This window comes from Notothenia rossii (assembly GCF_949606895.1).
Source record: "Notothenia rossii genome assembly, chromosome: 7".
NCBI classification, from domain to species: Eukaryota; Metazoa; Chordata; class Actinopteri; order Perciformes; family Nototheniidae; genus Notothenia; species Notothenia rossii.
In genome coordinates, this window is record NC_136905.1 from 23,198,718 (window position 1) to 23,210,061 (window position 11,344).

At 40.1% G+C, this 11,344-nt stretch overlaps 1 protein-coding gene across 1 annotated transcript; it reads left to right on the forward strand.

Annotated features, from left to right (window-relative positions):
- The first annotated feature begins 1,215 nt into the window (after nucleotides 1-1,215).
- Nucleotides 1,216-9,870, forward strand: colec10 (collectin sub-family member 10 (C-type lectin)). Its single transcript, XM_079692049.1, has 7 exons — nucleotides 1,216-1,443; nucleotides 3,281-3,352; nucleotides 6,870-6,941; nucleotides 8,360-8,413; nucleotides 8,582-8,677; nucleotides 9,081-9,292; nucleotides 9,512-9,870. The coding sequence occupies exons 1-7, from the start codon at nucleotides 1,347-1,349 to the stop codon at nucleotides 9,770-9,772; spliced, it is 864 nt and encodes a 287-aa protein (XP_079548175.1). The 5' UTR covers nucleotides 1,216-1,346; the 3' UTR covers nucleotides 9,773-9,870.
- Nucleotides 9,871-11,344: the final 1,474 nt, after the last annotated feature.

An 11,344-nucleotide genomic window follows, 5' to 3' on the forward strand; every position in this document is an offset into this window, starting at 1 on the left:
AGCAGAGGATGGGCCTTCTCTTCTTGCTCAGGAGAGCCAGATCACAGCTGTTTTCTGCCGGAACAATATTCTGTCTGTAACACTACCGCGCCTTTTTTCAATTAAAGTATCCCATTTGAATCTTTTCAGAGACTCCATTTAGTCTCATTTTAAAGCTTCTCTCCTGGACGCGAGAATAAAGAACATATTTAACAGTGCATACATAATATATACATACATCTGTTTGTTTTTGTGTCTGTTCACGTGCACAGTAAGTGTGAACCTCTCCCACTTAATGGTTTGTGGTCTGAAGGGTGGGGAAAAGAGTAGAAGAAGATGAGAGAAAAGAGGGAAGAATGTGCACACCCAGAGGTACTACTCCCTTGTTGTTGATAAGAAAAAACGACAGGCGTTTTTGGCTCAGGCAGGATAAGAGTAACAAACTGCACAATCTCCATTTAGCCTTCTTTTTTTGTTGAAAAAAAATCAAGCACATAAGAGTTAATTGATTGCTTTGAAAGGTGTCCTTAAACTATAATGTTAAAAGCATTACATGTGCAGTTTCACAGTGTGGACACTCTTTTTGCTCCACTGTGGAAATGCTTGAGGGCCCTATACTATACAGTGCATTATTAACAGAGTCAAATTAAAAGACAGAGGATACAAAAGGTGGCACTATGTAGCAAATGGTTCAGGATCCAGCCTCTGGGCCTGGAATTGTCATTCCTAGAATTCATGGTACTGTTCCACTTGAAAAGTAAACAAATAAATACACTACATTTTAAGCCTAGTGATATTTTTCTTAATCACACACAGCTTCACATTCCAAGGGACAAGGCATACAGGAATCCAGTGCTCTGTTAAGTGTTGTTTGACATTATGACAAGTAACTGATAAGACTATATAAACAAGTGTGTGTGTGTGTGTGTGTGTGTGTGTGTGTGTGTGTGTGTGTGTGTATGTGTATGTGTGTGTATGTGTGTGTGTGTGTGTGTGTGTGTGTGTGTGTGTGTTTGTGTGTGTGTGTGTGTGTGTGTGTGTGTGTGTGTGTTTGTGTGTGTGTGTGTGTGTGTGTGTGTGTGCGCGTGTGTGTGTGTGTGTGTGTGTGTGTGTGTGTGTGTGTGTGTGTGTGTGTGTGTGTGTGTGTGTGTGTGTGTGTGTGTGTGTGTGTGTGTGTGTGTGTGTGTGTGTGTGTGTCTTTGCTCATTAGTGCTGCACTGATCCTCCGGTCTCACAGTGAAAAACTCAGTCGATCTGTTGATTCGGGTGCATGAGATACTTTACACAGACAATACTTTGGCACTTGTAACATCGTACACAACAAAAAAACAGGATTTTCTTCAGTGGTTGGGGATGATTGGAATATAATGGGAATGTTGGCACTCTGTGTGTTTGCAGCCGTGTTTAACTACATCTCTACCTCTACAGAAGTCTGCACCAATGCCCTGCTACCTGGAGCCAAAGGTAAGTGTGTGCGTGTGTGTGTGTGTGTGTGTGTGTGTGTGTGTGTGTGTGTGTGTGTGTGTGTGTGTGTGTGTGTGTGTGTGTGTGTGTGTGTGTGTGTGTGTGTGTGTGTGTGTGTGTGTGTTTGAACCTGACATTGCAGTTTTTAAACAACATGTTTTTGTACTGTTGGAAATTAGACATTTGGAGGTTCATGGCTCAACAGTAAATGTATGTGTTATATCTAATAATGTGGATGTCCAAAACAGTATTTGTGTAAAATGGAAAATTCTGAGGAGACACCCCTATTTTGCTTCGGCGTTAACAGAGCTAATGACAAAGGTAGCAAGCATGTAATGTCCTGTAGTTTATTAGCTTGCATTCTGCTACCCCGTAGTCTTTTTGGAGGGAATGCCTCCGTGTGTGCTTTTCATTTTACGACATCCAGTAGCTTGATCCCCTGCTGATTCAGACAGACAGACCTAATAAAATACACACTTAGGCCGAGCAACAGTTTTTCAGCTTCATTCATATTACTGAAAAACATGGCTTTTAATTCTTCTTTTTACGCAAATTAGGGAGAAGTTACTTCAGCAGTCAATATGCACACTCACTCTGCTAGCCACTGGGAAGTGAGTGTACATTTTGACAAGTTTCCACAGAATTTTCTGTATCGAAAGAAAGTCCCATTGTGACGGTGTGTATTTAGACAGCTGCCACTAAACTGAACTGATTATTTGTTCAAGACTCATCCGAGATATACTGCTGACCACAGTCAGCCTCTAAATGTGTGTATCCTCACGTCTGCACATTTCATTGGATGTTTCATGCCCCCAAAACATTTCCAACAAACCTACTTTTATTGCATTTACTGTTATTTTGACTCCGGCATTTTTAAATAGAAGTACGGGGATTTTATTTTTTTGAGAAATAAAAAGTGTCTTTATGACAAGTTAGACACTTTGAATTAACTCTCTTACTTGTGAAAAAAGTGATTCTATTGCTTTCTTACACAAATCTGAACATTTCTGACACATGGAAAGCCTCTTGCTTCCCAGAATGAAGTGAGCCATGTAGTCCACCAAAGGAAATCATTGTTTGTAGTCAGAAATTGCATGAAATTGTATGAAATTGCTAAAAATATAGGTTACTTTAAAACTTCCACACAGCCTTCGGATTTGAATAATCTATTTTTCCTAAGTACTCCTCCAGTCTAATGGAGGTGTTCGGTTACAATCCTTTACTTTATTTCAAAGCCTAGCACAAGACATAAATTGCTGTTGGCATCAACAACTAGTGCATCATTCCAGCTCTAATAGACACTCTGAAATCTCCCAAGATTTCTCGCCAAGAGCTCTTTGAGCAGTGGACCCACCAGAGATATTTCTCTTATGTGATTTTAACTCCAAAAAATAAGTTGTGTCCCTAATACTTTTAATGATTAAGTGCTTTATAAAAGATATTGGCTTGGACAAAAATGAAGAGTCAAAAAATATTTCTAAACATCATTGGTTGATGTTGAACCTTACAATAGGACTTGCATCCAAACCAACAACTGGGCCTACACTGAAACGTGTAACAAATAATCACTCAACAGACTGCTGTGCTGTGCTGTATTGTTTGTTTGCCAATAGTTCTTTTTGATGAAGTTGTATCATCATACTGCAATGGCTTTAATTTCCATCAAAACCAGCAGTGAGTGGGAAATTGGGAATATGCCGATGTATTCCATGCCACTCTGGAAGCAATCCAGTTAGGCACACTGCCTTAAAACTGTGCATGATGGGATACATTTTCTCCATATTCTCCATACATTTCCTCCATATCACTCTTAAAATACTCTCTTCTCCTAATATAGGAGACCAAGGTGCGATTGGAGAGGTGGGAGAGGAGGGGAAACTGGGAAAGAATGGACCACCAGGACTTTCAGGTATTTATCATGCATCAGTCTATTACAAGCAGTGCTTCTGTCTTTATTAAAAATGCTCAATGGATTTAAGACAACTGAAGTTGGAATGAAAGAGAAAAAGTTATGGGCGGGAAAGCATTGCTTCTCTCCTATGTTTGTAGAGAATCATAATGACTGTCTTCACCCAAATGTAACTCAAAAATATAATTTGCTTTACTGCTGGAAACAGGACAAACAATCACAACTTACTTTCTGTCTCTCTATTCTTTTAGCCAGAACGCCTGACTTTGCTCTGGCACCAGTTTTTGCTTTTTCCTGCTCCAGACAGCTTGCCCTTTCCTTTGCTCTGTGACATACAGACAGACGGACAGACGGACATACATACAGACGGACATACAGACGGACAGACAGACGGAGAGATGAACAGACGGACAGACGGAGGGGCAGACAGACAGACAGACCTGCTGTGTGTCTGTTGAGGAAGCAGACGTGTTAATTGCTGCTGAGGAAATCGGTGGCGTCCCGCTTCGTCATATTATGTGTTCCAACTGGGCTGGTACTAGCTGGCCAACCAAGCAGCCATATGATATAAACAGATGTCTGCACACACACACACACACACACACACACACACACACACACACACACACACACACACACACACACACACACACACACACACACACACACACACACACACACACACACACACACACACACACACACACATACACACACACACACACACACACACACACACACACACACACACACACAATACGTGCACACAAGGCTGCAAGCATGTACAAGTTGGCAGATGTACACAAAACACTGTTTAAAAGCACTGGTCCCTGACTGCCCTCTTGCTCTCAGCAGATGTTTGTTTTATTCAATAACTTCACATAGAAGATCCTCACACTCACACACACACACACACATACATGCACACACTACAACAACAGACACACTTCCCTCATCCGACTGTATACGAGACACATGCCAGAACTGCTTTTCCAAAAGTGTAAAGGCAAAGAAAGTATATACATGTGACCCTTTTCAACTTTTCAACTTTGCGGATATTTTTCAACAGTATAGCAAACCCAATCATTATGGTTTCTCTGTGTGTATGCCTATTGTAGGAATGAACGCAGGTTCCTACGATGACTTTGTGACTGCAGTATGTCAAGAGCTCCACAGATGACGCATGTATTCCCTGTCTTAAGTTAGACCTTTTTACAGGAAGCAGTTGCTTAATTTTGGAACGTTAAAAGGGAATTCATGACTATAATTCTCTGGTGAGCGACAAACACATGTTGTGGCTCCAAGCTTATTAGTGTCAACAAACCATGGATTCCCCCTTTTGTTAATTGTGCTTTAATTTATTCCTGTAAAACAATTGGCAAAGTTAAGGTGATACATTTACATTTGTCAGGTTCTTAATTCTTGGAACCTGTTGGGACAGCAACAAACCATATGCACAAAAAATAGGAAATCTGGATCAAAACCTTTATTCCATGTGACCAAGCCATCTTTCCTCTGTCCACTTAGCTCTAAAAAGCAGCAATTCCAGCATTAATTTTTGCTCATTATGCTTGGGCAAATAATGTGTAATAAATTATTCAATCTCAGTTCTGCTAAGCATTTTAACCTCTTGGATTTGTGGTTATATTAAGCCTTGAAAAAATCTATTCCAATTATCGTTTAGGAAATAGCTTAAGGCTGTCTTAGATTTCATGATTAAAGAAAAATGTGGCCTTCACCTCCTTTCCTTCAGCAGCTGGAGAATCCAGACGTTAAGCCAGTTGGAGGGGTTGGCCATTGTAAAGCGTGAATGCAGTGATAGGGAAGACTGTTATCTGAACGTTTAGATAGGCGGTTTAACTGGCGAGCGTGAGCACTGCGACAACAACATTACAGTAATCAAGAGACCCACAGATTCAGCTTCTCAAACTGCGATAAAACAAACACCTATAATCACAGTTCAATCAGTTCTCCAATCTGAATCAGACAACAATATTTATTGTGTGCTTCTCAGGCCTTCACTCTGAAAACTATGCAAAAAATTGAAAGCAGATTACAGAGAGAATTCCCATTGGCCTCGTGTACCAGACAACACACAATCCATAAGACCTCACACATTCTGCCATCACTTCTCACAAATCCTCAAGTAAAGAATCAGCATGAGAAACAGGGAAATTGGAAATGAATAGCTTGCTGTATGTGTGAGTATGTAGCCTATGTGTGTGAAGCAAATCCCTCTAATAGAAATAGGCCTCTATAGTGTGTCACTTAGTATTTCAAACCCCATCAGTTTCCAGTTGAATAGTTTCCTGAGGAAATACTCATTCAACTGCTGGCAGAGAGCCTCAGTCTGCTCTGTAGATTTCCAGCACACACACACACACACACACACAAACACACACACACACACACACACACACACACACACACACACACACACACACACACACACACACACACACACACACACACACACACACACACACACACACACACACACACACACACACACACACATACAAAGACACACACACACACACACACACACACACACACACACACACACACACACACACACACACACTCCTAAACTTTCACTGTAACATGCAAAAATTCAAAACCAGGTGCCGTCTCAGCATATCTTTCAACACTTCACTAAAATAGCCTAAATATTATAGTAGAGTGGCAAATGACAGTAATCACATCACGTCAGATAAAGATAATAATAGAAAATCACTAGGTTGTTGTTACCAATTGAACAACTCAATAAAAATCATGTTCTGTGTACCAGGTCAGGTTTATTTCATTAAATTAATTAATCCCATTTAACTGCTTTGATGTCTCACTGTCTCTCACTGGAGCATTTGAACAGAGCAGAGCTATTGTTAATGTTAAATTTATTAGTAACACTTGTGCTTTACCTAATCTGAAATGTCAAAATGACTGCTGTGAAAAAGGCCTATTGCACACTATGAACTGGAATCAGAAAAACAAAATAACAAAGAATACAAATAAATATAATAAATGCATACATGATGTTTGATAAAACAAGGCAATGTGTGTTTTCCCACAAACTACCTTCAATCCACACACAGTCTCTCAACACAAAATACTTAAATTCGTGCCCAAAACAAATCAGCATTTTCCCCTCTAATTTATTTACTGGCATAATAATAATATCAATAACAGCATCTATTGTGGATCCAAACTGTGCAGTGATTGTTGGGAAAAAGCCTCAGGACTCGCAATCTCTGGACGCATACAATTACGTTGATTCGGCTTAAAAACAACAATATAATCAAAATACAAAAGAGAAATGATGAAAGCCATAGATAATTGAAAAGATTTGACAATCCTAAATAATGGAAAATAGCATATTAAAAAATATGATGACGTGGTCTACCCTATTCAGCCCACTTAAGATCAAATGTGAGGCTCTGATGTGTATAGTGAATACTACCGGTAAATTGTTTTACTGAAGTCTCTCCACATACTCTTTCTTTCTCTTCCTACCCAGGAGTGTTAGGAGAGATGGGGCTTGTGGGAGAGGTGGGCCCCACTGGAAAGATGGGGCCTATTGGGGAAAGAGGTATGAAAAAATAGTCATTTCTAAAAGTATTTTAATGTAAATACTGTTGTTTTTGTCTCTACTTCTCTACCTATTTCTATTTCTCTTGAGGTAACCCCATACTATGGTATGAATATTGTTCTAATGGATACTTAAGCCTTAAATCAAAGGGAGTGTAAAATTGGAAAGCGCATCGAGTGGAACACCTCCTATCCTGAGTGTCCTGTGTTCCTGTTTCACTGCCATGACACTTTTCCAACCTGCCTGTAATTGTCGACAAAAGGCTACAAACATGTAGTGGTGGGGTTTTTACAGGATTTCATTGACTTTAATATTGCACAGAGAAAATAATTATAGTTCCCCGAACTCATCCTCAGTCCAAGCACAGCTTCATTATCATGGACTCAAAACATTGAAATAAGAAGAACGGACATTACACAAATCAGCAAACCTAATTATCCCAAGGCTAAGATACACAAGTCAGAATTTTCCCACTTTCTTTCATGTTTTAAACGATCCAAAGATAGAAGAAAACATGATGTCATCAGGCTGCTTTGCCCAGGGTGGCTGAAACAATTTCTAGCTTATTTTTATTTTTATGAGCAGTCATGTTCCCCTGCCATTCTAGGCATTCACTTTTCTCAGTATTCATTATGTTTAATACACTTACAGGAAAGTGGCTGTGCATCAGCCATCTCAGGCAAAGGAGTGAGGTCACAGGTTTGGATTTCCCTTGATCCCGAGCGCCTGTAGCTCATAAAACACCTACAGAAAAACACATTTTCCAACTAAAATCCTGCTACTCTCTTTTTCTGAATTTCATGGTACAATCTCACTCACAGAAGCTAGTTTTAATTTCTATGGATCTAGCAAAAGATACATAAGATTGCCATGATACATGATGCTTTATGTCTATGCATTTGTCTGATTATTATCAGAGTGTTTACAGGGCTAGCATTTTTCTTGTACAAAATATCAACCATGTAAGGCTTTAAAAAACGATTTGCAGCATTTCTCTCTGGATATGTTTTACTGGCAACAGTATAATCCGTTTGTTCATTCAAAGATCAGATTGTACATGAACGAAATGTCCTAATACACAACCAGCCTACCATCATCTTTTTACTGCAGCCCTCCTCCCCAAAATGTGCAACATTCAACAACACATTGTGTCAGTGTTGCTCAATTATGGGTTGATATGTTCTGGATTACTGCTATTATTATGTTTTTAAATTTGAGGTGTCTTGTTGAGATCAATTTAGAAAAAAAAATATCTGGGTTACAATAGTTCAATAGTCAATGTATACCTGTGTGCAGCCATTTGTCATGTTTTGTGTATGATGCAGCCATCTAGTGGTGAAATTCTAGAACTACATCACAATGTAATGTAAACATAATTTAATAAGTATTTTCTCACATGTGATTTCTATATTCTGTAGGTATCAAAGGTGACCCAGGTTATATTGGGCTCGCTGGTTTTAAAGGGAAACCAGGTGAGTAAGAATCCAGCATGTAGACATACATTTTTCCAAGTCCTATGCATTACAGTAACGGCCCTTCTGCTCCTTTCAGACCCACATGACCAGGTTGCAGCAATATTACATTTACAAATAAAAAGGCAAATACGGTACAAAACTCAACTGACGTCTTTTATCATTCAGGCACAACCTGTGACTGTGGCAGGTACAGGAAAGTGGTCGGGCAGCTGGATGTCAATGTAGGCACGCTGAGGAATGCTGTCAAGTTTTTGAAGAATGGTAAGCACATAGTGTTTGGATATTTGAATGATGTGAAAACCACTGCATGCAGCTCTAAACAATTAAAGTTATTTAAAAATGAATATTTCATTTAAGATTCCTGCAAGCCACCTAAGAAACTCAATGTTGTGTTACTTATTATTTATTCTTTTGTTATATTTTTATTCCCCTAATCTTGGAATTCAAATTCAGAAAAACATATTTCCTCTTTTTTTCATAACGCCCTTGCAATCATGTGACTTAACTTGTTGAAAAAAGCTGACACTAGTACTGTATAAGATTGTGATGTTATAGAAAAAGGTTTATGACACATGGCACTGTCCGACTGGCTTCTGGCTTGTTTTGTTTCCTTCTTTTATTGTATTAAATTCCTTATTTTTCTTTAACCCTTAACCCTGTGCAGTCATTTTGGGTCTGAAGGAAACAGAAGAGAGGTACTACCTGCTGGTGAAAGAGTCCAAGAGGTTCGGAGAGGCTTCAATGAACTGCAAGCTGAGAGGAGGAACCCTGGCCATGCCAAAAACCAGCGACACCAACCAGCTCATGGCGGAATACGTCAGTCAGGCTGGACTGATGAGAGTTTATATAGGAGTGCAGGCTCAAAGCAATGACACAGTAAGTAGTCCCGATCACATACTCATAATATGTGCACACACACACATACACACTGCAGCAGGTGGAATTTCTCTGTCCTTTTGTTCTCTTGTGTTTTATAAAATAGGAGGAGTATCTGTGCCATAATTCTCCTGAAACCTGGTTTAATAATTAGAAACGTTTTAAGTGTTCTTTGCTGTGAATAACTTTCTAATGATTTTTGTTCTGTTTTGTCATCAGGATGGAACAAGCGGTCATGTTTTTGCAGACTCCAGCCCTCTGCAGGGTTTCACAGCTTGGAGCCAAAAGGAGGAGCTAAATTCCCCAGTATCTCCCCACAAAAACTCAAGCTGTGTGGAGCTGCTCAGCTCTGGAACATGGAGTCATGTGGAGTGTGAAGCCGCCATGTTTTTCATCTGTGAGTTCCCAAAGAGCAGGAGAAGAGGAGCAGGAGGAGGAGGAGGAAGAGGAAGAGGGACACCTGCCCCAGTACCATCCTGAGACATTTAAACTTGCATGCATAAGAGATATAGGTATACATATATCCATTGTTGTCTAGAATTAGCATATGCATGTAATAAAATATAACTGAAAATTGATTTTTTTTTTTTTTACTTGAAGAATGGTAAATAATTTGCTCAGATGGTGACAGACGGACGGGTCATACATATTTGGGAGAATGCTAATTATGTATGCTGTATATTAACACATCATAATTCTGATTGTCTCCGGATCCGGGCAGGTACATTAACATAGTATTCTGCCCTCGCAAGAATACTTTTCGGATTGCAGGCTTGGCAGATAGCTTAACACGGAAATAAACACCCAGGAGACAGCAGCTCAGTTTTGGATGTTTATTGTTTGAGTTCCATTTTCATTTCCATTTTTGTAAAAAGACATAAAGACCCTAGGATTTGAGCAAGGATTTTGTTGGCAGGAAACAACCCATGTGCTCCATAGACAGACAGAAACAGGAAACTACGGCAAGCATTTATGGACACCCAGGGCAAAACCCAAAAGCCTTTGCAGGCCCTCTTAAAGGGGCAGCACACTCCCCGCTTGGTATAATGTACCACTAAGTCCCTTTGAGAAGGAGAACAACTTCAGAGACTGGTCTTGAATACACCCTGGGAGAACCTTCTTTAATCACCCGTACTTCCACTTTACGGCAGAGTCCTGCATCGGGTCGGGTTCCCGCGGGTACCCGACGGGTGACCCGCAAAAAATGTGATTCGCGGGTGGTATTTTTTCAAACACTTTTTTCCGGGTTCGGTTCTGGGTAAAACAAAGATGATGCGGGTCGGGTCGCGGGTGTTGCATAATAAATATATTAAAATAATAATAATTTATTTTAATGTTTAAATCCTCAGACCTCTCCCTCGCGGGAGCGTGCATAATCATAACCTCTGCAGCGCATCAATCTGCTTCTGAGCACTGTACATTCTGAATGGCTGAGGTGAAGCTCTCCAGCGGAGAATACAGCATTTTCCAACACTTCCTCAAGAGCGAAATCCAACGTCTGGGAGGCTTTTGGTGTCCTCCTAGATGGAGAAAATAACCAACATCCCACGCTTTTTGACACAAATATGCAACTGCGTGTGTTAATAATTGCACGTTTTCACTGCTCATCAGTGGCGGCCGGCCATAGGGGCGCTAGGGGCGCCGCCCCCCCTCTTCCCACATGTTTGATTGTCATTAAAAATAAAAAATAAATAAAAAAATAAATAAAAAAATATATATTTGTTTTTTTATTTTTAAAGAACAAGGTCAATATTATATAGTTGGTATCAGTAAAATGTATAATCTACAATAAAATCTCGTTTAAAATTGTTTTACGATGTCTAAAGTTACTGATCACATGTCACATGTTTCCTGCCTGGCCGCAGCGTCTATCATTACCCTCTCTCGTCCGGGCGGTAAGAAAGAGCCCTCAGCCAGAGCAGCTGCAGCCAACAAGCTGACTGTTGCTATCTGTAAACTATGCCGCCGAAACATAATTTCAGCCAATCAGCATCATCAGATCTGATGCTCAAAGGGCGCCCTTTCAGCGCCCTGGCCTGTGTGTCTGTGAGT

Coding starts and splice junctions, on each gene's coding strand:
- colec10 (XM_079692049.1), top strand. CDS start 1,347: ATGGGAATGTTGGCACTCTGTGTGTTTGCAGCCGTGTTTAACTACATC. Junction 1,444..3,280: donor CCTGCTACCTGGAGCCAAAG/GTAAGTGTGTGC, acceptor CTCCTAATATAG/GAGACCAAGGTGCGATTGGA. Junction 3,353..6,869: donor TGGACCACCAGGACTTTCAG/GTATTTATCATG, acceptor CTTCCTACCCAG/GAGTGTTAGGAGAGATGGGG.